This window comes from Ambystoma mexicanum, chromosome 8, assembly GCF_040938575.1.
Source record: "Ambystoma mexicanum isolate Mex_15411 chromosome 8, UKY_AmexF1_1, whole genome shotgun sequence".
In the NCBI taxonomy this organism is placed as follows: Eukaryota; Metazoa; Chordata; class Amphibia; order Caudata; family Ambystomatidae; genus Ambystoma; species Ambystoma mexicanum.
The window spans coordinates 1,068,904,155-1,068,931,807 of record NC_090929.1 but is presented as its reverse complement, the minus strand read 5'-3'; the positions used below and the strand labels follow the sequence as shown (position 1 = coordinate 1,068,931,807).

Genomic DNA, 27,653 nt, shown 5'->3' with positions numbered 1-27,653 from the left:
GTGAAGCATGTAATGAAGAATGTGTGACGAGTACATTCTATTGGGTTCATTTGTTTTGACTGGAACCAAATTACAAATCTTCTCCACTTGTCAAAATAACAGTGTTGGGCGGTTGGTTTACGTCCCTCCTTGAGGATATCCATACACCTTTGAGGTAGATTTAGATGTCCAAACTATGACTTCAGGAGGCAGGCTGCTAAGTTCAAAGAGTGAGGTTGAGGGTGTAATGTTGTCCCCCCCCCCATCCTGGGAGAGCAGGTTGAATGGGCACAAGAGCTTGATCGGGTTGCACATCACCAGTTTGCGCAGATGTGGATACGAAGGTTGTCTCGCCCACATAGGAGCAACTAGGATTAATGTCATTTGTTCCTTGTGAATCTTGTTCACCACTTTGTTCATTAGTGGAGTTTGGCGAAAAGCATAAGCACATTTCCCTGACCAGCTCATCCACAATGCGTTCCTCTTGGAGACATGTTGGGGAAATCTGGACACAAAGTCTGGGCATTGTTTTCTTTTGTTGCAAACAAGTCTAGTGAGGGGGTAGCCCCACTGTAAAAATGTGATGTACGACATTTGTCGAGCTGCCATTCGTGCTCTTCTGGTAGTGGATCTTGAGTTCCACTGGAACATGTTGGGAAGTTAGGAATAGTCCCAGTATGAGTGTCAATTTCCATATTTTCTTTGCTAGTTTGGACAGACTTGGAGAATGTGTGACGCCCCCCCCCTGCTTGTTTCTATAGAACATTGCAGTGGTGCTATCTGAGAAGTTGTACTGATTAATTTGTCAGATGTGCTTTGAAGGCTTGAAGAGCTTTGAGTACTGCTAGAAGTTCCAGCAGGTTTATGTGGTTTCATGCTGTGATTTGAGTCCACATACCATGCGCTGTGAGATGAAGGTGATGGGCCCCCCACCCAGTGAGCGATGCACCTGTTGTAACAATCATTTGCACCGCCGGGTTGTGGAAGGGTTTTTCTCTCAACAGATTCTCCTTTATCCACCAGTTTAGAGCTTGTAGTAGTGTTGGCGAAAATACCACTAGATCGTACCACTGACCGCTTGCCTGAGTCCACCGTTTCGCCAACCACTCATGCATCGGGCGCATGTGCAATCCTGCCTGCATGGCGTGGTTGGCCCAGCGTCTCTTTTTTTTGGTCCTTTAAAGCATTGGGGTTTAAGAGCTTGCAAGATTTGCAGTGGCCCTCGTTATGGTCCCTTGGAAGACAAAGGTTGCACACCCGGTGCAAGTCGTTCCATGGAAATTTTCGATTGCAAGGAGGACAATTTAAATGGTGTATTATCCATTTGGTGTGGGAAAGGCAGCTTGGCGAATAAAGTGGGAAGAAGGGGAAATACGCATTCTCTTAGGGAACTAAGAAATGAACCAACCCCCACTCTCCCTACTGTGAGGGCCGAGGCCTGGAGTGGCCTTCCAAGCCCGTCTGGAAAAGTTTGTTGAGGCGAGTTCTGCAGTCAACTAAGGCATTGCAGGGGAATGATTAAGAAACACAGTAAGAGTAACTAGCTTTAATTATTATTAATAAAATGGCAATAGCCACAAGGAACTCCGCTTTCAGCATCTGACAATGACGGAGGGACAAACCAATCTGAGGGACCTCAGCGCTTGAAGCGCCATGCGTACATTAGATCTCACACTAGGAATAGTGTTACTGACATGCCCCGTCGACATCCCTCCCCGAGCCCCGAAAACAACTGCAAAACTCTGCAGCCTCCACCAGATGCCGGCCCATAGCATGTGATCCAAGCGACGTAAAGAGAATTCTTTAAAAAAGTACTATCATATGCGCAACACAATATAAAACCAACACAATACTTCTGGTAAGTAAACGACTGTGTTAAAGACTTTTATAATGACAGTATGCTAAGTCAAGCTAAGTAAAAACCACTTTGTAGTAAACCTTGTTATACTTTCAAGAATGGCAGCAGGCAATTGAAAGGTGAGTAAGAACTTTGTAATATACGTCCTGGAATAGTAGACAATCCTAAGGTAAGTAAAAACCAGGCAATTACTTTTCAGAGGGGCAGTTTATGCAACTCAGGTTAAGTAAAACCCACTTTGTAGTAAACCATGTCACGTATTCTGTTTCAGGAACAATACACTTATACTTCTAACATTCGCAAGTAAATAATTGCCCACTTATGTAACTTATTCCGTTTCAGGAATCATACAGTTAACCTACCAACCTCAACAAGTAAGTACTTGGCAACACATGTTACTTTGGATATACTTTTTAGAATGACAGTGTGTAATTCAAAGGTAAGTAAGAACTTTGTTTCAGATCCTTATGACAGAAACCACAAGACAAGGTAAGTTACTAAGCAATCTTTTCACAGACCCTAGGCTTTAAGAGCCCATCCCTATATAGTTGCCTTTTTCCAGATCAGATTGGAGGTGCAAAAGGCAGGCACATGCTGTAGAAAAGGCAAGAGTTCATGTGGAAATCTTCTGGTGCAGTCAAGTAACAGTTGTGGGTAAAAGGGCCCAGGGACTTCAGTGAAGGCTCCGTGAAGGCGTTCCAGTATTAAGCCTGGGTGAACATAGATGGGCGAACTCCTGTTTTCTATACTCTGGCCTAGTATACCGATGTAATAAAAGGCCAGCCTATATTGCGGCGGGGACAACTCTGGTGAGCTGTAGCCAAACCAGTTCAGGTAGCAGTGACAGGCGGTCTAGGCTAAGTACTTCAGGGGTGGTGAGCTTGTAAAGGGTCCACAAGGGTCCACAATTAGTTCACACAATGGGAATCGCAGATTACACTTAGACCGGATGTATAAAAATACAATCATTTGTTGGCCTAACGCTCTACAGAAGAATGACTACTGACAGGGTTATCACACAACACTAGAATAAGAGATTACGTATATATATTCACTTATCAGAGGGCATAACATACATCACAAACTCCTGCAAAGGAAAGGTAAGGTTATACCATGCACTTTAGGTCTACAGAGAATGATCCCTAACCAACTAAGTTGTCTGGGGCCTTTTCCCCAATAGTTCAAGTAAAGGTCTGCAGATACTGTAAGGCAGGAAAGAATGCAGGTAGTGTCTCTGGGGTACAGTGAAGGTTTCTAATGGTCAGAGCCCAAGTTAAACTAGCGAAGAGGAGTAGCCCCAACTTTCAGAAGTCTTGCGCGAGCAAGCAATGGCAAAGCCAATATTGTTAGAATACATTTATTATAACAAACTCAAGAGTTAGGGAACCTGATCTGGATTGCGCATACACTCTGGTTTTATTGGATAAGACAGGCTAGAGAATGATGTGCTGTAGTAGAAGATCTGGTGACTTCCCTAGTTCACCTTTTTGGTAAAGAAGGGCAAAAAAGTGATTGTCCTCTACTTGCCGCGCTCACCACAAAGTAACCAATTTGTTACAAAAGAAGATGCAGATTTAGCAGGACATCCCCAAAAAATTAAAACTAAAAAAAAAAAAAAATCTGTGAAAAAGATCTTGTTTTCATTACAAATCAAAAACTGACGTAATACAATTGACCCACTGCGGGTGCTGGAAAACTGGTTTGTTCAATCTGAAACATACAACAACACAAGAGATCCAGATCAGTGCCTCGCGATCTTCTCAAATTCAAACCACAATCAGAAGGTCCAAAAACCACAACACAACTGACTGCCAAGGTCCAAAAAACTGCAACACAACTGACCGCCGACACATGCCTCAACCGCCCGGGGTCGCCACCAGGGTCAAACCACCACAAACATCTGAAATGCGCAAAACACAGAATACAAGAATATATAGCAGTACACACATGCACAACCACGGGAGATGGCAAGGCTCAACATTAAGCATCTCTTACCTCCTCACCAGGCTCACTTTCAAGCGAACAAGTTGCGCAGCACTGCCTGGCCGATTCTCAACTCCTCCCTGGAATCCCGGTCGACGCAGTAGAATCTTGTGAAGGTGTGTGTCGACCTCCACGTAGCAGCCCTGCAGATGTCCAGCAGGGGCACACCAGACAGGAACGCCGTAGTAGCAGTGATCGCTCTGGTTGAATGGGCTCTCGGGCGGCCGGGCAAAGGCCAGTTTGCCAACCGGTGACAGTGCATGATGCAGCCGGAGAGCCATCTGGAAATGGAAGCCTTCGAGAGGGCCTTCCCTTGGTTCACAGGGGCAAAGTTCACAAACAGCTGTGATGTTTTCCGAAACCTCTTTGTGTGGTCCACGTAGAACTTCAGCGCTCTAGCCACATCCAGCAAGTGCAAAGTCCTCTCAGCTGGCGACGAAGGCGACGGGAAGAAAACAGGTAACACCAAGGGCTCGTTGAGATGGAAGTCCGACGGCACCTTGGACATGAAGGATGGGTGAGTCCTCAGCACTACCCTCGTCTCATGGAATGTCAGGTATGGGGGTTTACAGGAGAGGGCCTGGATCTCTCCCACTTGACGTGCGGAGGTGATGGCCACAAGAAACGCTGTCTTCCACGATAGGAACTTCAGCGGTGCCGAATGCAAGGGCTCGAATGGGGGACCCATGAGCCTGGTCAGCACCACGTTGAGCTCCCACGCCGGGGCCGGAGCCTTCAACGGCGGGAACGAGCAGAACAGTCCTTTCATGAACTCCTTCACCAGGCGGTGAGACCACAGCGACGACCGCCCCGGAGTTCTGGTGTAGCTGGAGATACCCGCCAGATGGATCTTGCTGGGGGCATGTGCCAGACCCGCCTTGGCCAGCAACAGCAAGTACGGCAGCACTTGAGAGGCTGTAATCCGTAGAGGGTTGATCTTCTGTGCACGGCACCAGACAGAGAACCTCTTCCACTTATGCCCATAGCACTTAAGAGTCGAGGAAGCCCTGGCCTTTGCAAGTACTGTTAGGGAGAATTCTCTTATAAGGCTAATTTCCCAAACCTAGCGAGTCCCCAAGCAGTTTTGCTGGATTTTTGGGGTTTGTTTTTTTCTCCTGCTAAGAGTGAGACTCTTTTACTCACACTCTTAGGCATGATTTGAGGTATGTCTTTAACTTGTTATGTGCTTATGGGATATGGGGTTTCTTTTTACTCCATAGGGTATCATCTGTTTTTCTGTATGTGTGGTAAACAGCACCCTCAGTGCAGAACCACAGGGGTGTCACAGTGACCCCCAAACAGACTCCATACCCTGGGACTGACTACTGTCTCCCAGGGCATGTAAAGTCACCACTCACTTTACTAGTCCAAAATTGTGAACTGAACCAGTACAAACCATCATATTGTGGAAGTACTGGTATGGGGTAATTCGATTGCCCCTGGGTCTGTTTTCGAGGGGGCACTGTCCCATCCCCCTCTTGTCGAGTTTCTGGCTGGTGGCAGTGGTTACCACGCAAAATATTCCTTTGGAAAATTCTCTATGGGATTTTTCCATTGATTTTAAACGGACCACTTTTTGGTGCAATGTTAAAGATACCGCCAGTTTATTTATTTAATATTAAATCACCGGTTGGGTCTTTTTTGCCAGAACTCTATTCTAAAATGGCGTTTGTGTCCGTCTCTGTAACTCTGACCAAGGTCGAGCCCTTTGTTCCACTATTTTGGCGGGCTTCTCCACAGAAGCCCTCCAAATGGTGCCACTCTGTCTGGGTTCCACAGGAAGGGTGGAGGGGGGAATTGGCACCCTGGACTGCGTTGTCTTAGCAACCCAAGTCGCCCTCTACTCTGATTGGCCCAGTGGTGAGCCGCCCGGCTCCCAGGCTTCCCAGGTGGGACCTGAACGTTGTGTTAACCAGGCTAATGGGCTCCCCCTTCGAGCCCATGCATAAAGCGAGCCTTAAGGATCTCACTCTTAAGACTGCTTTCTTAATAGCCATCACCTCCATTAGGAGAGTTAGTGAATTACAAGCGCTCTCAATCTTAGACCCCTTTGTAACAGTTCACAAAGATAAGGTGCTTCTATGCACACACCCTTGGTTTGCACCTAAATTAATTTCAAAGTTCCATGTCAACCAGTCAATAGAACTACCAACGTTCTTTCAGAACCCATCAAACTTGGGAGAGAAGAGCCTGCACACACTTGATGTGCGCAGGGCAGTCATTTTGACCTATAACGGATTGTTTTTATATATCTTGTGTGAACAATCTTACTTTGTTTCTTTTGTGAGGGATAGACCCCCATACCATTGCCTACCCTTCCAAACAATAAGCTTTACTGCTCAGTCACATTTACAGATTCATCTTTTGCGGAAACCCCAACCTCTCTAGACATTATAGCAGTGTTGGATTGGAAAGACCCTTCCAAAAGAAATTCTTAAAGCAAATACAAATAAATCTGCTTTTTTAAAATATTTTATTATGCTGAAAGATTACCACAAAATAGAAAGGTTTCACAATCTGTAGCAAGAGTGCACTTGAGTCCACATTTTGAGCAAACCTGGTACCTATGTTAACGTCCAGGCGAACAATGCCATAGTCTGATAGATTCCTTAAGATCAGCATGAATGCTTACTGGAAATAAAGCCAAGCCCACCCCTAGACCAACACAATAAGGGCAAAAGATGGCTGTGTGCACAGTGCGGCCATACCTTCAATTTCAGAAATCCTCTTCTCAGTCTCCTTCTCCATAATCTTCTGTTGATAGTGGATTGTTGCCACCTGAGCAAACTTCTCAGCCTCTGGAAAAGACGAGAAGAAAGTGTGAGGATACTATGAAGGAGGACTGAATGATCAGGCCTGAATGAATGCCCAGGGTGGGAAAGCCACTGTGAGGAAGGAGTGGTATCCTCGAGTGCTGGAGCCAAGGAAGGAGCCATATTGAAGTCAGTGGTGGAACAAAGTTGTCTTGCAACACATGTACAGTATGGGGAGTTGAACAAAAGCCCCATATTGAAATTTAGCCACTGGGAAATCTGCTTGAATGGCCGCTACCTGATGTGCCTTCTGGAGGGTGGATGGAGTGGGACCATGCTGGATCAACACCTACACCATGACGAATTATTAAACCCTCAAATGTTACAGATCTCTGTCCACAAAATACTCAGTGGAAACCTCTACTGGTAGTTACAACCAAAGCCCACTACCTGATAGGCAATATTTTACAATATTTGTCAGACTTCTGAAGTACGATCAGAATGCACTACACTGTTCATAGCCCATGTCCAAAACTCTGACAAAGAAAACTTAGCACACCATTTCAGAGTGCACAGTACATGCAATGTGGACAGAATATTTTAGTAAGGTGCTCAATGGTTCGTACAAATACCTCATGGTTGGGGAAAGGGATGTCGAGGACCATAAGGATTCCAAGATGGTGATGCTCCGAGCATCATTTAAAAAGTCGCAGAGCGAACAAATGAGGGAAAACCACCTAATTAAGCAAGACCAGGGAAACCAAATAGTAGGGATATGAATATGGCTTTCATGCCCCGGCTGGGGGTGGACACAGAGTTCAATGGCCCGCCATACCAAGCTTTGGCTCAGGCTGTGGGCCGTTAAACCCCATATCCGCCCCCCAGCCAGGGCGTGAAAGCTATTCACACACCGGGATTTACCGGGGTGCGGATAGTTTCTTTTATTTTTCATCCGAGCCCATCTCCCGTTGGAGGAAAAAAAAAAAAGCTAAAGAAAATGCCGGCCGCCATTGAAATGGAAAAGATCTAGGTCCCTTTTCCAATGATGGCGGACATGGACATTATTTTCCAAAATGGCCGCCCCTTTTCTATTTCGATGGCAGCAGCCAGACTGGAGGAGCATCGGGAACCGGTGCGCACTTCTCCTGTCACGTAGGTAAGTTGAGGTGGAGTGGAGGGGGAGGATTGGAGTTTTCTAAAGTGTAGAGCTGTTAGGTAAGATTTTCATATTTGTGATAAATCTTCCTGACCTGTGTCAACCCCAGAACATTTTGCTTGGACTTAGTGATTATTGTCCCTAGTCCCTAGTTGAAGGAGAATAGTTTTACCTCTCAACTAGTTTTAGACTCTTTTTATGGGTACCTTTTTAGGTCTCTCCATATTGTATGGTTGGAGTTCTAGTTTCCTATAACTTTTGAGCCTAGGCTGGGTTGCCCCTTTGGGCTTCCCTGTTAATTTTGGATTAATATACTTGTGTGAACTACTGTACCAAAAGGGTAAAGCGGTAGTTTCGTACCCTTTAACTTTTATATAATGAGCCAGCACACCCCTAATAAATGGAGTGCTAGGGGGGATACAATTATCCCCTTTCTTACTTGCCTGGTAACATTTTTGATACAATTGCAAGTTTACTCGAATTGCTGGTGGCAGAGGTTCTACCTTAGTGACTTTTTAGTCCCATTACTCACAGGCTATTAATTCAGCCTTGGTGATGCATAGAAGGGCCACCATTGTACTAGAATGGTGGGTTCCTTCATTTTGCCATTTCTAAGTATCCTTGTTGTTTCTGAGGTCTTCCCCTGCCATTCTAAGTGGGAATGACCCCAGTGGACGTTTTGTCTTCAACTGGAATCCTTTGTATTCCCTGCCTAGGATCAAGAGTGTCTGAGAAGACAGGAAGCAAGGGAGGAGTCCAAACCTCCACAGCCCTTTGTCTTCCACCCTGTTAGGGGAGTTTTCCTAATGTCCCACTTGGACGTAAGACTTTAGTAAGCTATCCCAGTGGTTTGTAGATCCCCCCAGCAGTTTGTACTAATCAAGGACTTTGGTAGAGTGGCAGTGCAGTCACGCTCATTTTAAGAGAAAGATGTGAGTGGTATGCAAGTACACTGAACCAAGTCACCAATGCACAGTTGGTGGAGGAGGGTGAAGGAGATCAGCAGAGCAGCAGTGCAGGGCTGAAATGATCCTGGTTCCCAGGAAGATACCAATAGGGCCCCAGAACAACACTCGCAGGGGGCTAGTCCAGGCGGAAAACATCTTGATGGTGGTGACCCATCCTGACAAAAGAACAAAATTGGCCCTCCAGAGTAGAGGTGAACACGGGTGGCTGCTGGAGGGGAGACCCGTGTTTGCAGGAGTGAATTGCTGCCCTGGGAAGTGCGAGTCCACGAGGCAGGGGTGCAGTGCCAAGTGTGGGTACTGTGAGGCAGGCAGTTGGGGTCGGGGGGGGGGTCTGAAGCACCATCCCCTTATCCCCACTTGGACGGACTACAGGAGACTGGAGCAACAGAGGGGCCAGAGGTCGAAGAATCCCAGGAGGTACACACAACAGGAGCAGTGGAAGTGACTCGTTTGGGGGGAACCAGACGATGGGGGTGCCACGGATAGATCGCCGCCCACCCAAGAGGGTACGGGGGGCAGAATTTGAGGACCTGCAACTTGAAAAGCACACCTGACCGGGAGTACAGAGACAGGGGGTGGTGCGCCATGGACCAGAAGAGACCTCCAGCGCAACAAGGGTTAGACAAGGCAGCACAACCTGAAGGAAGGTGGAAGATGGCAAGTTTGGGTGCTGTGGTCCCTGAGGGATGAGTTGGAAAGAGACACAACCACAATACCAATACCATGAGGGAGGAGGAATGGTGAAAGTAAAAGGAGATGGAGACCCAAATCCCTGCACAACAGTGATTGGTGTGATCAAAACACTGACATACAAGCGATATGAGGCATGCAAACCGACATTGGTGCAAAAGCGGCAGACCTCTCAGTGAGAGTGGTTACCCCAGAAATCCGAATGGAGGCGCTGGAGGCAAATCACACCTCAACCGCAATTTTAGAGACACAAGTTGGTGGAAAGGCGATAGGAGGAGCTGCGCCTCAAGGTGGAGGACATCAAGAATAGAGAGAGGTGCAATAACCTCTGATATTTTGGCCTATAGAAGGAAAGAATCCCTGGCAGGACTCGAACGAAAGATTCAGGAGATTATGGGGATGGTCCTGGGGTCCAAGGAAGGTGCGAGAGTGCCCCTGGACAGAGAGCACCGGGTGGGCGGTGGAAGCTGAGGGCTTCGCTCCGTGCTCGTCAGGCTGCACTATTATCGTGACAAGGTGACTGTCTTTGAAAAAGCCTGGCGCATGGGGACATTGAATATGAGGGATCTAAAGTGGCCATATCTCAGGACCTCTCGCCCCATATACTTTTGAGGCGCAAGAAGTCCGGCCCCTTGACAAGATGGCTCCATGAGAAAGGGGTGAAAAACAGATGGGGATACCCCTTTGCATTTATTGTTGAATGGGAGGGGGAAAGGTTTGAAGTGGTAACAGATGAGGACATCAAACAGGCCATAGGAGAACACTTAGGACCGGGCCTGAGGGAAAGGGTCCCAAGCAGGCCAGTTGAGCAGCTAAGCTGAAGGCATCTACTGGGAGACACAGAATTCAAGGTGCCAGGAAGTACCAGAAAGGAAAACGCCCACCCTGTGTGTGAAGGCGCCACCTGAGAGGAACATGGAAGGTGTAAGGAGGCTATTTTTTTAGACTCCTATGGTCACTGCGCGGATGGTGAAATACCATTTGGGACTGAAGATTGTCAAGTAGGTTTGGGGGAAAGAGGGAGGCGAGATGCAGGTCCTATGTTAGGACTGCGATGCAGGTGTTCGTTACGTTTTTATGCTAGTTATGTTGGGGGGAGAAGGGGCTTCAGAAGGGAGATTAAAGGGAGGGTTTGAGGGAAGATTATTAAACTGGTGAGATGGAGAAGGGGGTTATATAGAGAACTAAGGGGTAAGAAGCAATAACGTTGAGGGGAATGTAGCAAGGTCAATTTACTGATCCAGGGTAGAGGACTCAACTCTGGGTGCTTGATTGGCAGAACCACAATACGGGGAAAGACGAGGCCAAACGCCACTAGGGAAGGGGAGAGAGAGAGGTGGGGGTGAGGGGGTAGGGCATGGAATGGAGGGGGGGGGACCATATACAGCCAGTTATGCAGGGATTTGAGAAGGACGGCTCCGGGGAAAGTCGGGTGGACAGAGTGTGCAATGTGAAGCAAGGTTATGGCTGAGTTGCGGATAGCCACGTTAAAAGTAAAGGGGGTGAACTCCCAAAACAAGAGATCACTAACTAGCAATATGTTCCACAAACAGCGTTTGGCAGTTTTCTTTATACAGGAAACCCATTGCAAGCAAGGGGCCAGAGTCCCTAATTAAAGGCAGAGACAAAGGTAAAACAAAAAAAAAATAATAATTGGTAAATCCTACTGGGCTTCCCACAAGGACCGCAAAAAGGAAGGGGTGGGTATTATTATGGCAAAGACCTTTAGGATGACGGAGACTCAGCTCAAAAAGGGGTTTGGGGGCAGGATAAAGGGCCTCTATGAATGAGTGCAGACCACATTAGCCACGCTGTATGCGCCCAAAACAGGATAGGTGAAGATCCTGCGCAAGATATTCAGGATGTTAGAGGGTTGGGCGGAAGGTGTCACAGTTTTGGGGGGTGACTTTAATCTGGTGGGAGATCCTGCGACGGGCTGCTGGTCACAGAACAGTTATATGGTGAGGGTGGAAACTAAAGAGAACACCGATTTTAGGAACCTCCTCCAAGACTACCATTGGATGGACATGTGGCGGAAACACCACGCAGTGCCCGGGGGATATACTTTTTTCTACCCCCTCCCCCACCAATTCCATACCAGGATAGACATCTTGCTGATACCGCGGGAACAGGAGGCGGTGATACGGGGTCCTAAAGTGGAGGTCATTACTTGGTTTGACCACGAGTTGTTGGGTGTCCAGTCAAAGGGTCGAATGGTCAAAGGATCGACACCAAAGGACCGAAAACAAAAGGATCGAATTTTGTTTTTAAATTACATTTTTTTGGTGGTTTTCGTTTATGGAAAAAAAGTGGCTTTTACCACAAAAAACGGGGGGTCCCCGCCAAAAAAAAAAAAAAAAAGTGTTAAAAAAATAAAATAAATTTCGATCCTTTTGTTTTCGGTCCTTTGGCGTCGACCGTTTGAACATTCGATCCTTTGGTTGTCGATCCTTTGACCCACAACCGAGTTGTTGGTAGCGGAATGATTTGTGGAACGCCTGCCAAGGCTGCAAACCCGATGGAGGTATAATGACACATTGGTGAGGGACCCAGTATTTTGTGATTTTCTGGGGTAGGAGCTAGGCACCTTTTTTGAGGTTAACGATAACGGGGAGGTAGATATGGCCACGGTGTGGGAAGCAGCAAAGGCCACATTTCAGGGTTTGCTTATTGCAGAGGGGGCGTGAAAGAAGAGGGAGAGTAGACTGGCAGAAACTGGGCTCTGGGAACAACAGAGCGATGACAGCTCGGATGTCTCAGAAGAACACAGACCAGGGAAAACTCTTGGAAGAAATGAGGGACAAGAGGCAGGCACTTCACTCGATCTCTATAGGGGAAGTGATGTAATGGATGAGATACACGCAATAAAAATACTACGAACAGAGAGACAGGGTGGGGGCCTTCTTAGCAAACAGGGTAAGGGGAAATAGGAGAGGAGAGTGACCAAGATCCAAGGCACCAATTGGACTCTGGTGGGTAAGGGGTGGCGATATCCAACCCAATTCGGGGTACCATAAAAGCTGTACTCCTCGCCAGAGGAGATCCATGATTTCAGCGAGGACTTGCAGCTCCCTAGCCTCGCAATGGATGAGCGGGAAGCACTTGAGAGGGAAGTCACCGGCGAGGAAGTGTTGCTGGCGATCCGTAAGCTAAAGGTTGGGAAAGCCCCAGGGGGAGGATGGCTATACTGCAGATGTTTACAAACAGTATCAACATCTACTGGTGACACCCCTGGCACAGGGGAAGGATCTATTCTGCCAACATTTCTTTGGGCCCTGATGACGGTGATCCCGAAGGCGGGGAAGGACTTAACCAACTGCGCTTCATATAGACCCATCTTCCTGTTAAACGTGAACACGAATATCTTCAGCAGGATGCTGGCGTCTTGCCTAGAAACAAATCTCTGTAGGCTGATCCATGCCAACCAAACAAGTTCCATAATGCATAGGCAGGGTGCTGACCACAAGCAGAAACCATCCATATCATGAATTCCCCAATGGTGGCGAAAGAGGGGGCCCTACTAAGGGCCCTAGACACCGAGAAGGCATTTGACAGGATGAATTGGGCCTTCATGGGGTAAGTTCTCTCAACGATAGGGCTGGGCCACTGGTGGAGGCGAAGGATCGCAGCCCTATATTCAAGCCTGACAGCTAAAGTAGTGGTCAACGGTTATATGTCACACCCGTTTCGGTTACAGCAAGGCACAAGACAGGGCTGTCTGCTCTCCAAATTGCTCTACGTGCTGGTGATGGAGTCGTGGGCTACTGGGGTCTGGAAGAACAAAGATTGCGGGGGACACGGTCGGCAGACAGGTGTATAAGGACAGCCTGTTTGCAGATCATGCTTTGTTATACATCGCAGACCCAATACAATGGTGCCCTGTTTTATGGAAAGCCTAAAACAGTATGGGAAACTCTTGGGATTCAAAGTTAACCTCGAACAGTCGGTGGCCTTTCCTGTTGGGGGATTGACGGGGGGGTTGAAAAGGATATATAGGGGAACTCCCTTTCCAGGTGCAGGAGGAAGATTTTGGCTACTTGGGAATAAGGGTGTATAAACAATATGGAGACCTCTTTGCAGGGAACTACCAGCCGTTATGGTCGATATTATATAAAGACTTCGTTTGTTGGGCTATATTGAGACTCTCGTGGATGGCGAGATTGAACTGTGTTAAAATGGTGATGCTGCCAACATTTCTGTGCTATTCTAGATGCTCCCAGTGGGGGTTCCTAGATACTTTTTTGAGCAGGTGAAAGTGACCCTGTTGAAATTTCTTTGGCCAGGAGAAAAACATAGGATTGCTTACAAGACAGTGATTTTACCCAAGTATGAAGGAGGGGTAGGGTTCCTGGATCTCCTGACTTACTATAAGGCAGCTCAGCTTCAGGTGATGGTGGATCACCTGGATCCAGCCCCAGAAACAACGGGTATGGTTGGATAACGCAATCCTGGCTCCCGTCTCCCTGGGGGAATAGCTGTGGATGCCTAGAGCCAGAGTCCCGAAGAGGGTCCTACATCACCCAATTTTGAAAGTCCTATGGACTTTTTGGAAGGTGGGAGGGGAAAAAGATGGCTATCCATGTGGCCATCTCCCCTGAGCTGTATTTGGGCACCATCACTACAAGATGGGATTGAAGAACCATCAGCGTTTCAGTTATGGTACGAGGGGGAACCGAGTAGGGCGGGGCAACTGTGGGAGGATGGGGTCTTTATCACCATGGAAAGATTGGAAGAGTGTTTGAGGGTGGGCAAGTTATCCATATTTCGTATACAAATGAAGGGGGTTCTTCAGGAGAGTCGATGGGGAAAAACCTACAGAGGGGGTTGACAGACTGAGAAACTTTGTTCACAAGTGCAGACTCTAGGGACCTTATAGCAAGCCTTTACAAGGGGGTCCTGTTGGCGGAACCCAGGGATCCACCTTCAGCGAGGAACAAATGGGGGCAGGACCTTGGGAGGGTAATAGATGATGCCCTCTGGACATCAATGGATGCAAGCTGAATGGCCTCCTTAGAATACAGACAAGCCACAAAGGTCTTACATAGGTGACACTACCCGCCCGCAGTACTATCGAAGATGTGGAAGGGATACGACCCACGTTGCTGGAAATGTGGGGGGGGGGGTGAAGGGAGACTATGGCCACGTGTGGTGGGGCTCCGCAAGGGTACAGATCTATTTGAGCGATGGTCCGATCATGGATCAAAGGGGTTGATGGGGTCAATAGAGAATTCTCCCCATGGTTGCTTCTCTTTGGGGTGCGACGACAGATGAGTGGCGTGGGGGGTCCGGGCACATGCTTAGGGTGATGTTGGCAGCGGCCAGATGCTGCCTGGCCCAGTTGTGAAAGAATCCAAGGATGCCAGTGGAAAGGGAATGTGGAGTTTCTCACACACCTCTTAGAGGAGTCCTGAATGAAAATCGAGAGCCTATGGGTACCCTTCTTTGGTAAGTACAGTCGATAGCTGTCAGAGGGGAGAGGGGGTATGTAGTACTGCAAGGGCAAGTTACGTAGTACGGCTCAAGTCGGTACCCTGTTTTTCTTTTCACTTGAGAAAAGTTGAAACCGTACTGAGATGGAAGAACTTCTGGTGAAATTGGGACCTTAAAGGGATACTAATCTTGTAGCTGCCAGGGAGGTTTGGGAGAATCTGTTCGGAAAAAGCAATCTGTTAGTAGGAGCCTAATGGGGGAGGTGTGACCTGGCTGTATAAAAGGGAGGGGGGAAGAGGATTTGGGAGGTGGAGGGAGAAGGGGGAAGTGGGTGGCTAATAGTCTGGGGAGATATTGGGGAAAGTTGAATGTTGTTAATTCCTTAGTGTTTGAGCCTTGCTTGGAGTTCTAAACAGACGGTACATGGTCCTGCAGAAGCAAAAGATGACCGAGCTGTAAAACAATCTTATGCATTCAAAGTCTTGTTTTGTGAAACTTGATATGCTGATAAAATTCGATTTAAAAAAAAATAATAAGTATATATTATATTTACACAAGTCACTGTTAAATATTTAGCACAAAAAAGCAACACATAGGTATACTTTTGCTCACTGCTCTTAGAGAGACACAGCTTCACCTCCCTGATGATGCCCAACTAGGCTGGAACACGTGTATGGGGTTGCTGTGGTACTCTTGTTCAAAGGAGAATTGCCTAGCATTTCGGTGCTGCACTACCCCTGGGTAGGACAAAGACTGATATGTGGGGATATTTCTTCTCTGTGAAAAGACCAGTGAGCTAAACACTTGGTTGAGACTCTCCCAGGGGCCATCCACCCAAGAACAAGTCAATGGGATGTGTTGGTGCTGGTAGAGAGTTTCCCAAACCCTCCTCCCCGTTTTGCATACTTTTGAATACTTTCAAAGGGTCACCTCTTAGTTGGTGGTTGCTGAACGTATACAATTGTTACAGGAGTTTGACAGTTACATTGGTAATACTGCACACCCACAAATTAATGATAATTGTATTTAGTCTGCATACACATACAAGACAGTGATTTTTGGGAAGGAAATCATTTGGTTAGTGTTATCCTAGCAGAGCTTCAGGTTCTGGAGGCAGTTTCATGGCACAGCAAGTCTTTCAAAGTCAAAAATGCAACCCTAGCTAAAAGGCAGTTTGTAGCGGCTTAAAGTCTTGCAAAGCAGTAGAAATCAAAAGTTCCTGTGGATACTTTCTAGTCTCTAGGAAGGAAGATACAAGAAGGCTTAACCAATGTTGGAAACCCTGTTAAAGGACTTTAAAAGGGACACAAGCAGCAGCTTGAGTCAGAGGTAAGAGGGGGTTGCCCTGGTGTTAGGGAGAATTGCAGGCAGTACCCTCTGAGAACACCATACACAAGGTGCAAGCAAAAACCAACCTTTGGTATAAGTCTGTACCACACACTTTTGGTAGCGAGCTGAGCAGCCAGGCTTATCTCAAGAGGGAATGTGAGCTGTAGAAGTTACACAGAAGTATCACAATCACAGTGGTTCAAGTAGGCACTTACACTCAACGTTTCTCGATAGACAATACTTAAACATTTATTTACAGTCATTTAGAAAACTTTCACTTGTAGAACTCAACTCAATATTAAACGCCAATTTACTACAGTAACAAACTCCAAGTTAAAAAGACAGTTTGCGCTCCCCTGAAAAAAGGAGCCAAATAGCACTTCAGTACTTTTCAATGGGAATAAAAAGCATAGGTTTGTACAAAGGGTTAGATAATGCAAAGGTTCAATGTACCAGGAGGGTCGGTTTAATTCAATAGGCCAGGCCAAAGTCAATAGTCTAGTGTTCTTGGATAGGACAGCACAGTTCTGGTACAAATGGAGAAGTCTTTGTAAAAGTTTTTAGAAGTAGTTCTGACGATAAAGCAAGATAGGTCGGGTCACAAGCCGGTTAGGCCTGTGAGTTGGGAAAGTTTCACCAACTTCCACCGCGAGAGTTGGGATCTCTCAACCATATGGCACAGTACCTTAACATAGAGCAAAAAGATACAGCTGAAGACGTTGGTTCCTGGCAGGTCCTGCAGGTCTCGCTGTTCCTGAGCCTCAGTCGTGGGGACAGGAGGGAGGACGTCGGGGGACTCCTGCACTGCACGGGATCGTTGTCGGAGCAAACAAAATGGCGTCACTTCAGCTCAAGTAGCTGTGGCTTCCAAACACAAACTGGTTTCCTACCCCCTGGTTAACCTTAACCAGCTCCGAGAATGGCATCCAGGCGTTTGCTGAGTTGATTGGTCCCACCAACTGAAGGGGAGAAGCCATCCTTGAAGGAGCTTCTCTGTCGATTGGAAATCTGGCAATTCGGCGTTGCAGCAGGGCTTCACCGGGCAAACCAAAGGTCCAGTGGTTGCAGCAGCCGTCCTCTTCCAGCTTGTCTTCGGTTCTTTCGTTCCAGTGGTCGACTCTGCCTTCCAGTCCTGGATACTCGCCTTCTAAACAGTTTTCTCCCATTCATTCCAGCCTAGCTGCCACTCACCCAGCCAGGTGGCTGTCCTTGCAGGACAGTGAGCCAGCCAATCACGCCAGAGTGCATTTGGGTCTCCTAGGAGACTATGCATAGGGAGTTTCGGGCACCTCCCTCACTTCCTGCCCACCCCAGACTCTCAGACGCTATGGGCGGTCTTTAGTTCTGAAGCCTGCCAAAGGCTCACGAACAAAGGGACCAAACCTGGTTTGGCGCGCAGAGTTCAACACCAGAAGGACCTTTCCACAAAGAAACAGCGAAAAAAAGATGACCGGAGTCTGTTTTTATAGAGGGGTCTTGGGCTCCATATTGAAAAACATGGCGGCCCCGATTTTTAGCTACCGGTGTTCGTGGTCAGGAAAAATCATGGTAGTTCGTTATAAAACCACTGCCACCAGCCATTTCAATTGAAAAGGGTAGCTTTTGACAGCTACAAGAGTGTTTAGACATAGGGGATACTAAGTAACCCCTCCAGCTCTCTATAGGAAGATCGTTTGTGCTGTGTCTACAAATTTAAAAAGACTAGTAAAGCCAATTTAACTTTACATTCTCTGGGGAACAGTAGTTGAACCCAGAGAAGGTATTTAAACCATGGGGAGTCCAAGGGACACCCCTGTGCCACTGCACTAAAGGTGCTCTGTGACAAAACAATAAAAAGAGGATGCCTTATGGGGTTATCTATAACTCCATAACCAAAGAACACAAGAGTAAAACACACATCAAAATACATGACTAAGGGTAAATAAAAAAAGGCTCACACTCTCTCCAGGGGAAAAACAAGCCCTCAAAATCCAGCAAAGTTGCTGGGGGTCTCTTAGGTGAAGGGAAATAAGCACATTTCTGAGAATTCTCACTAACACCTGGACACCTCAATGTGCACCCCAATGTTCTGGAGTGACTTTCTGGAATCAGGTAAGCAATACCTTTTGTTAGGACAGTTTTTCTGAAGTCCATCTAAGGGCTTAGTAAAATCATTCAACTGAGACAGTACAAGACTCCACTCTTAGTAGAAGGCTGTACTACCAGAGTTCAGGGTAGCGTAGACGGAGCAGCCAGGCTCATCTTAGGAGGAAGAGAGGGCTGTAGAATGAGTACAAAGAAACGGCAATACAAATGGTCCAAAGAAACCCTGAAACACTATGTATTGTAAAAAAAAATAAAATTAAAAAAAAGGGGGGTGGGGGTTATTTAAATACACGCAGACCAAGGTAACTATTGAGTAAATAAGTACTATCGCATTATATATAAACATATAAAAACACAACACTGCCTGCAGGTACACACATCAAATCATATAACCTAATTTGGAACACCTAACAGTAGTTCTAGGGAAGTCAAAACCAATAGTTACTTTTGGATTACTTTCATTAATACAGGGTAGTAGACCCTAGCAGTTGTACTGGGACGCTCAGCAAGAAATCACAGTAATTCAACTATTCTGTTCTAGTGAAACACAGTTCAAGGTTGAGCCTGTTCCTAGAATCTAAGTTTTGGATAATAAGTTATACCAGTTTAGTATGATCCTTTTTGTGTAATATTCAATTACAGTTGCTTTTCAGTTCACAGATTAAAGGTAAGCAATAACTGGTTAACCCTTTTATTTGGAATGCACACAGCTATGCAAGGCAAGAAAAACCTAGATACTTTGTTTAACTATTCACTCAGAGTTTAAAGTTACCAACAAACTAATTTACAAGTAAGTAAACTTTTCAAAACTTGTTTTACTTTTCAAGGCAGTATCCAGCCCTTCCCAAGTCTAGTATAGGAGTTCTCTCAAAGGCAGACGAGCGACCCTAGTGGCCAGCTGAGGGCAGGGTGAGATAGGCTCAGTTGCAGGAAACGGCACAACGTGGGATGGCTAACAATGCAGGTTTTTCTGAGTCTAGTGGGTCTCAACAGGCTCTGGTTCGGGATTGTCACTTTCGGAGTCCCCAGGTAGATTGTAAGGAAGGGTTACAGGAGGCTACGGTTACCTGGTTACACAGCAAGATCTCTGGTCGCTGGAAATCGTCTCAGCTGCGTTTTCTTCATCATCCTCTTCGTTTTGGTACCAGTGGTCGACTACTCTTCAGCTTTCAGGATCTGACTTTTATGCAGGGACCCAGCCATTCAAACAGCCATACAATATTCAAAATTGGGGGGGTTGGCAGTCCTTTTAGGACAGCCCGCTGCCCAGTTTGAACTGGATTCTCACAGTCGGGCTGAAAGACAAAGGACTGCAGAGTTATGGACTCCTCCCTTGCTTCCTGTCTTCAAAGACGCTCTGGAGCCTGAGCGGGGAATCCACAGGATTTTTGCGCTCTGGAATTCAGGGGAATCCAATGAATGTTTGCACGCTGGAAGTTAGGGGAAAGAACAAGAAAGGACAAGGAACATGGGCCATTTTGGTAAAATGAGAGCCCATGGGTGCCTTTACCAGGGCTGTCGAACACCCCGCGGTAAAGGTGCACTGAATTAATAAAAATGTTCACTGTCACCAGCCATTAAATCAGGCAACGCACACCTTAGTTTCAGTCCAGAATGCAGCACACAATTGAAATGCTTAGGTTAGATTCGATTCAATATTGAGAAGATACACCACTCCTATCACAAACCCTTTTCAAATACCCTGGGACCCAATGGACCATGAACCAGGCTGGTTGATAAAATATATTTATTTTAAAATTCAATAGAAATCATACCATTTTTAATATGGGGCAGCAATCACCAATGGGGTGATAAGAACTATAGGAATGTAAGCAATGCACTTAGTTTAACCTTCTATTGACACAACTACAAAACATCAGGGAATAGGAGCACTTTTTGATTTCAGGTAAGATAGCACTGGAGTTAGAATTTCCCCCTGCAAGGTTCCCTCAACCCACAAATCATCAGTTTTAAGTGGATAAACAGAATCAGCAGGTAATCAGGAATGACAAATGGAAAACAGAATTAAAATCCGACTTTCCCTCCCCAAACAAGAGAGAAAAACGGATTTTAAACCCAGGCAATGCTCAAAAGGACACTCGGAAATAGATGAATAAATGAATTAACGTGTGTAAAACTCTTGAAACGAAAACAATTCTTTACTGGAGAAACACTGGAAAGATACTAGTAATCACAAGCAATGGATTGAGCAAAAGCATACAACTCGAAATTGAATGGAAGATTGAAAACAGTTTATCATAAAAAAGACATGTGGTAAAATTAACACTTTTGCAAATCCCGCCTGAATTTACCAAAATGTTTTTTAATAAAAACGGGCGAATTATTGTTTTTCAGTTGGGGTGTAGCTATGGATCATAGGTACAATATAAAAGTGAAATGAGGTCTCTAGCTGTTAAATTGAGTGAGTTATGCAAGAACTAGTGAGGTGAGTTTTTGAGAAAATGACTGCGCGGAAAAGGCAAAGAAATCGGTTTTGACAAGGACAGTTCTACTCTACACGGGAGCATTCAGGCTAGGTTACCAGATTGAGACGGGGTAAGCTCCAGGACTGACTTGCCAGTTCAACCCTAGCACCTCCGCGCCCGCCCTGGCAGAACCAGTCCGATCACTCGAGAGAGAACTAGGGGCTTAGGATTTCACAAGACAAAATTATTAAAGAAATTGGCGCTAGCACAAAAAATCAGGGCATGGTAGCAAGAATGATTGTGACAATATTAGAAGTTATCGGGGTCAGAATAGGATAGCTTAGAGATTGGAACTAAGGACAAGGCACAACAAGGTATACTATGTTTCTATGGTCCTATTGATACTCACAGTCCACTTTTAGTTTGGTTTTTGGACAGTCAGCGGTTCTGGTTGCCACACGGATCTGGTCGAACACGGCAGCCGGACAAAATCGGCGGGACAGGGTCAGCTGGGCAGGGACTGGATACCAAAGGATAGTTCTTTTGGACTGGCAATTCTGGTTACTGTATACTATATGGCATCAGGAGAGCAGGGTGGCAGCAGCATGCAGTGAGTGGCAAGCCAGGTTAATTCAGGATACTTCCCAAAACACCACAGCGTTTCCCTTGGTTATTGGGATTAATTTAGAATTGAGGCCTAGCTGAAGCAAGATCAGCAATGCTTGGCCTTGTGGTTGGGATCTAGAGTTTAGATGGATAGATGCAAGATTAAGACAGGAACAGGACGCCGGCGTAGGAAATCAGCAATCTGTGTCCGTCTTGTCAGGGACCCTTATTTATCATGCTAAATGAAATCAAGGTAGAGGCTGGGCAGGGTCAACTACGCCCGCCCCTAAACTACTTGGATTGGGCAGGGGAGCCAGTCTCTGCCTCGCTCTCAGTTGGTTGGATTTCTAAGGGGATGATGTCAGGTTTATGAGGTGAGGTTTACAATGTCCCAACACTCCCACATTTACTTTACTTAAAATCGATTTTGCAAAAAACATACATTTATACACTTGCAATCTCTTTGCAAATTATACCCACAGGTTACATATGAAGTGCAGCACATATTAGTCCCATCCTCCAGTCTGTGCAACCTTGTTTCGCCTTTCTGACAGATTTTGGTAATTTTACACATTAAAGATTTGGCCTGAAATTACACAATTTTATACACAAATATGAATTGTCCCCAGGGATGTATGTACACAATCTTATGTTTACCACATTAATACTTTCCTTGGGATCGGTCATATTTTGTAACTTCAGTTCGCCATGCGGCAATGAGTTCTACCAAATTTTAAAAGATAGCCCACAGAATTAGATTAAAAACTGCGAACTTTTACATTTCTGCCAATTCTTGCTACCGAAATAAAAGTCTTTAAAGTTTCTTTATAACAGTCTCTGTAACCAAAGGGCAGTCCCTTTGTTGCTTGATCCTAGTTTCTTTTCTTCATTCAACTGCAAGCAGCTGCCACTTCCTTCCAGTCAAGGGGGTTTCCAGTCTTAATTGAAGGTTTTATGGTCCCTTCACACTTGACAGGTGAGTGTCCCAGGACTGCTATTGTCCCAGCCTGGAGCGCAGACGAATGTCTGATGAGCATGTGAAATTTCATTGTCCTATCCCATTCAAAGTTTTTCAAGCTGGCCCTTCGCACCTACGTGTCCTGGATTAAGGGTGCATCTCCCTTGCTCGGAGGAGTTTCATAGCTGGCAACTGGAATAACAGGTTTTTCTGAGTGCTTGCAACTCCAAACTATGTGTTTTAAACTGTTAACCAACCTATGACAGAAGATATCCTATGTGTGTATTGTCACCACTAATATAATTCCTTTACATTGCTAAGTAAGCAGGCTTTCATTAACAAATGAGTTTTAAACATGTCATTATTTTCTCTTCAGTCAGCACAGCCCATTTTTCCACAAGTGTTAAAAACTGCTATTATTTCTTTCTTTAATTTGGTTTGCAGTTCCTCAGATTGCCACTGTCTTGGCAGCTGTAGTCATTTTCCTTGCAGCAGGACTCTTATCTAAAGTATATCTACATTTATCCTGGACCTGGCTCAGAGGGCAAAAAGTCTCTTTGAACTGCTGCGCCTGGATACATTTTGTCAAGAAATAAACGTGTGTTCCAATGCAAGGGAAAAATGAAGTTGCTTTTGATTCCTCTGAGAGTTGGTTTGACTGGGCCTTTTTACTCACAGTGGTTTCAGAATGACAGGTGGAATTGGCACCAAAGCAGCATTTTGAAAGGGTGAAAATGTTTCATTCTAAGGGGGAATTTTTGGCTTTTGCAGCAATGCAGTGCTGCCGGTTCCCTTGATTCCATATATATGTCTCAGAACACAATGGCATACTTTTTCAGTGTGTCCCCTTGTTCCATTTTGCCTGAAGTGTGTGAGGCAAGGTGGTGCAGCCATTTTTCTGTTGCTGCCAAAACGCAGTTTTGAGGTCCTGGTGCGCAGCGCAGCTAGGTTACTGTTTCTTGCGTAAATGCAGCTCAGTGATGTGGGGCAATGCATTGAGTGGGTCAATATATCCCACAATACCCAGTTTCGCCCCAGCACTCCACATAAGGTGGGGGGATAGGGGTGCTGGTCTCACCTAATAAAATGTAAAAGGGATCCAAAGATCCTTTCTAACCTTGGGAACTGTAGTTCTCACAAGGTTAGCCACAGAAAGTTAAGGGGAGCCCCAAGGGCAACCCAGCTACAATAGGCAGTATGTGCCAAAAGTTGTCAAAAAGAGGATAACATTAAAAAGGCACTATGTAGAGTCTTAAAAATGACACTCGTAAAAAGAGTAAAAGACAGTGTGGAAAAAGGTTCCCACTGACTGAGGTATAGGGAGAAATAATCTACCAGTCCAGCAAAAAAAGTTCAGGGATTGACCCAGGTCAGGAAAATGCATCATTGATATGAAAATCTACCTAACACTGGGCAGTCACTTCTCGGCATAGGCTGCACCTCTAGAGGCTTGCCCTCTGCCATGTGCTCTACCCCTGCAGTGATGTTGCATGCGTGTGTAATCAAGTGTAGCTGCTCTGGAAGGTAGAGCTACTATGTTGTGTGTTGTTGGTCCTCAGCATTGTAGGACTGCGTCCGAAAAAGGGCCACCTGCCTCAGAAATGTCCCTTCTGTGGGTAGGTTCTCCCTATGGTCTTGTTTAGGCTTTTTAGGGTGTTGTACTCCTTTCTGGCCTGCTCTAGTGAATCGTCCACGGCTGTACCGAACAGTCAGTCATCCTCTACTGGTTTGTCCAGGATGTTGGCCTGCATTCAGAGTTTGAGTTCCTAAACCAAGAACATCTTTTTATAATTGTAGTCCCAGTAATGATTCTACCTGCTGTCTCTGCAACATCTAGTGAGCTGTTAATTACTGCATTAGAGGTATTGTTTCCCATTACTAATATTTTTAACATTGCTGATCTATTGGTTTCAGCTACCTGATTAGTGAGTTGTTCCATCGCGTCCCATCAATCTCTAATATCTTGCCATGAGTTGTTGTATGGGCATTTCTAACCTAGTGGGAGGCAGATGTTGATATTCTCCTCACGAAAGCATAGATGTTTTTGCTTTCTTTATCTGGTGTCAATTCACTTGTAGATAGTGGTGCCCTGCCCATCTTCCTAGTTGTTGTTGCTACTAGGGATTCCACCCTGTGCGGACCCCTTATGTATATGAGATCAGTAAGTGCTGATCTGTATTTCTATTCTAGGGTTCATGGGTCCTGCATGTACCGGGTTGGTAAATGATGGTGTAATAACAAGGTGATAGCCTGTGACGTACACTTTTTCTCCTTGAGGACATCCTCAAAGTTAGTCTATCAAATCTTGCAGCTGCTTTTTAAAAGTATGCTTGGTAGGTCACTATACAAGATGTGGCACTCTGTAGAGCAGGATGACGTAGGGGGGTCCGTCATCTCTGCAGATGGGGGGTGTAATCATTGGGATCAATCTCTGTTACCGTACCCCTCTTCAATAATCTCATCAGAGCAGATCTCCTGTTCCTCCACTACATTCTCCTCTTCCTGTACCTCCTCTATTGGATGTGGTACTATTTTAACCTTTTTTGTTGCAACCTCAAAGAGGCTCCTCTTTTTTCTTAGTGGGTGGATTGTTTCAAAATCCAGGAATCATTCCATCTTATCCAAGAGATTGGAGAATCTATTTTCTGAGAATGGTGCCCCCAGTGGTTGTTGCGTGGCGGTCTAAGTTCTCCTCCGAGGCTGTAAACTTGTGGCAACAATCCTCTGCATGGCATAAGGTAGAGTACCCATCCACAGATGTGTTTTCTTAGATAGCGTGTTTTTTTTTAATCATTGTTATGTACGATTTTGTAAAGTCTGACTGGTGTGGGACTTCACAAGACTTAACTCTTGATATTAGGGACCCAACTCTTAATATAGGCCTGTACTACACAAGTCAGTAGAGTGGCTGAGCAGCCAGGCTTATCTTAGGAGGAGCAATGTGTAGCACAATGAAATCACTAAACACAAGGCTCCAAGTAAACACGTACCGATTTCGAGTTATATTACATTATCATATATACACAAGGCAAATTAATCACACTTAAAAGCAGCAACTACTAATAATATTCAATGGAAGAGGGGGTAAAGTTATTTCAGAAACAATAATGCAGGTGAGTAATTTATTTCTGTGTTACCCAGTTCCAGAACACAGAGTGACATCAATAAAGGTCAGCAATAGCATATATATATATATATATATATATATATATATATATATATATATATATATATATATATATATATATATATATATATATATATATATATATATATGCGCAAGTGTGTGAACAAGGGCTCAGTTGGGTGTGAAATTCGTCACATTTTGCACGTCTGCTGTTTTTGTTGCCAAGGGCATTGATATTTTGTAGTCAAAGCCCATTTTTTAAAAATGTTTTAGAATGTTGGCATCTCAAGCATTTTTTGGATGAAGCCAAGTCCGACCTGTGCATGTTGATGTGCATTTTTGTGTTTTTCATTACTCACCGTAATCTTATTTCTGATGCTTGTATCTGCTTAGATTCACATGCTGTGCATAGGCCGACATCTAGGGGAAGCTGCAGAGTATTACAGTTGTTTTCAAAATTCGAAAAGGGTAGTCAACAGGGCGTGTCAGTAATACTATCCCTAGTTTGATGTCCACTGTACCCATGGTCCTTCACGCGTTGAGGTCCCTCAGAATGTTTTGTTCCTGACATGAGGTAGCATGAAGTGTAGCGTGAGTACAGGTGTATCCAAGCAGATATGTATCAGACAAGCTCAATCATCCATGCAACTTATCTCCAAGGGGAGGAAGGATGGGCACATGTGAATCTAAGCAGATACAAGCATCAGTAATACGTTTACGGTGAGTAATGTATCCCTTCTGAGGCTTGTGGAATCTGCCTACATCACATGCTGTGCATGGATTAGCGGGCAGTGTTAGGAGAAGGTGGTGGGTTGTGAGAAGGTTCATGGGCAAACAGATGTTTTAGAACCGCTTGTCCCACCTGTGCATGTGTCTTGGAATGAGTGTCAACGCAGTAGTGCTGAGTGAAGGTATGTACTGAGCTCCATGTAGCTGCTTTGCTAATGCTGTTTAGGGGGACATTTGCAATAAATACCAGAGTAGCTCCCGTGCTCCTTGTGGCGTGAGCTCTTGGCGTGATTGGCAGTGCCTTGTCTGACAGGGAATGTCACAGTCGTATGCATCTGACTATCCATCTGGAGATGGCATTTTTGGAAATGCGTTCTCCTTCGCTGCTTGGGGCTACGGAGACAAACAGTTGGTCTGTTTTCCTTAGCGGTCTGGTCTTGTTTACATAGTAAAGGACCGCCCTCCTTACATCTAGTGTTTGCAGTTTTACCTCAGCTGAGCTTTATGGGTTCTGGAAGAAAGCAGGGAGCTCAATGGACTGGTTCACATGAAATTTTGAGATGAACTTAGGAGAGAACCTGGGAGAAGTATGTAAAACCAGTTTGTCCTTGTGTATGACAAAGAAAGGATCCTGCACTGATAATGCTTGTAATTCACCAACTCTTCTTATGGAAGTAACCGCCACTAAGAAGGCAGTCTTGTAAGTAAGGTGCTTAAGACTTTACTTGTGCATTGGCTTGAAAGGAGGTCCCATGAGCTTAGCGAGTACTACATCGAGATCCAATCATGGCGGTGGGTTTGATATTGGAGGGTGGAGTCTCTTTACTCTCTCCATGAATGCCTTGATGACAAGTACCTTCCACCACGATACTTTTATTGTGGGAGGTGGTGTAAGCCGATAGGGCCGCCAAGCGGACCCTTATATGAATACTAACCCGGAGTCTGGCACCAAATTACAAATCTCCTCCATTTGTCGAAATGACAGTGTCTAGTGTTTGGCTTTCGTGCCTCCTTGAGGATATCTATAAACCTCTATGGCAAATTAAGATGTCCGAACACTAGGACTTCAGGAGCCACGCTGCCAAGTTCAAGTGAGGCTGCGGCTGCACTGTTAACCCCCCTATGTTGAGTGAGTAAGCTGGTCTAGCACGGGAGTTTGATGGGATCACACATTGCTGGTTTGCGCAGATGTGGATATCTGTTACGCTCACCTGGTCTCTGCGTGGACGTTGGGGCACGGTTGGAGCCCTCCCAGGACTTGGCTCCCTTGTATAAACTCTCTCCCCCAGCTGTTGCGAAACCGAAGGCTCGAGATGCTGGTACTGCCCCTGTTTTAATGTGAGAATGAGCTCTCCGTCCTGCTCTCTCTCAGCAGGGGCGCCGTGGATGGACCTAGTTGCGTCACTGGTCCTTAGCGTGCAGGTCCAGACCGGCAGCGACCAATTCCGCCTTGAAGGTAGGTGTTTTATAACAATGATTAATTTCCGTATCCTTTGTGGTGATTTTCCCCAATGATTATTGTCCGTAACGTTCTATTGTCCTTTCCTCTCCCACTAGGTATGAAGATGGCACACAA

General features: G+C 45.8%; 1 protein-coding gene across 2 annotated transcripts in view; it reads right to left on the bottom strand.

Annotated features, from left to right (window-relative positions):
- The window catches only part of LOC138472732 (erlin-1-like), a 519,316-nt gene that overhangs the window by 148,803 nt on the left and 342,860 nt on the right, over positions 1-27,653 (bottom strand). For both annotated transcript variants that reach the window (XM_069611050.1, XM_069611051.1), the window contains exon 10: positions 6,529-6,618. In XM_069611050.1, coding sequence (XP_069467151.1) covers positions 6,529-6,618 — 90 coding nt within the window. The remainder of the gene's footprint in view (positions 1-6,528; positions 6,619-27,653) is intronic.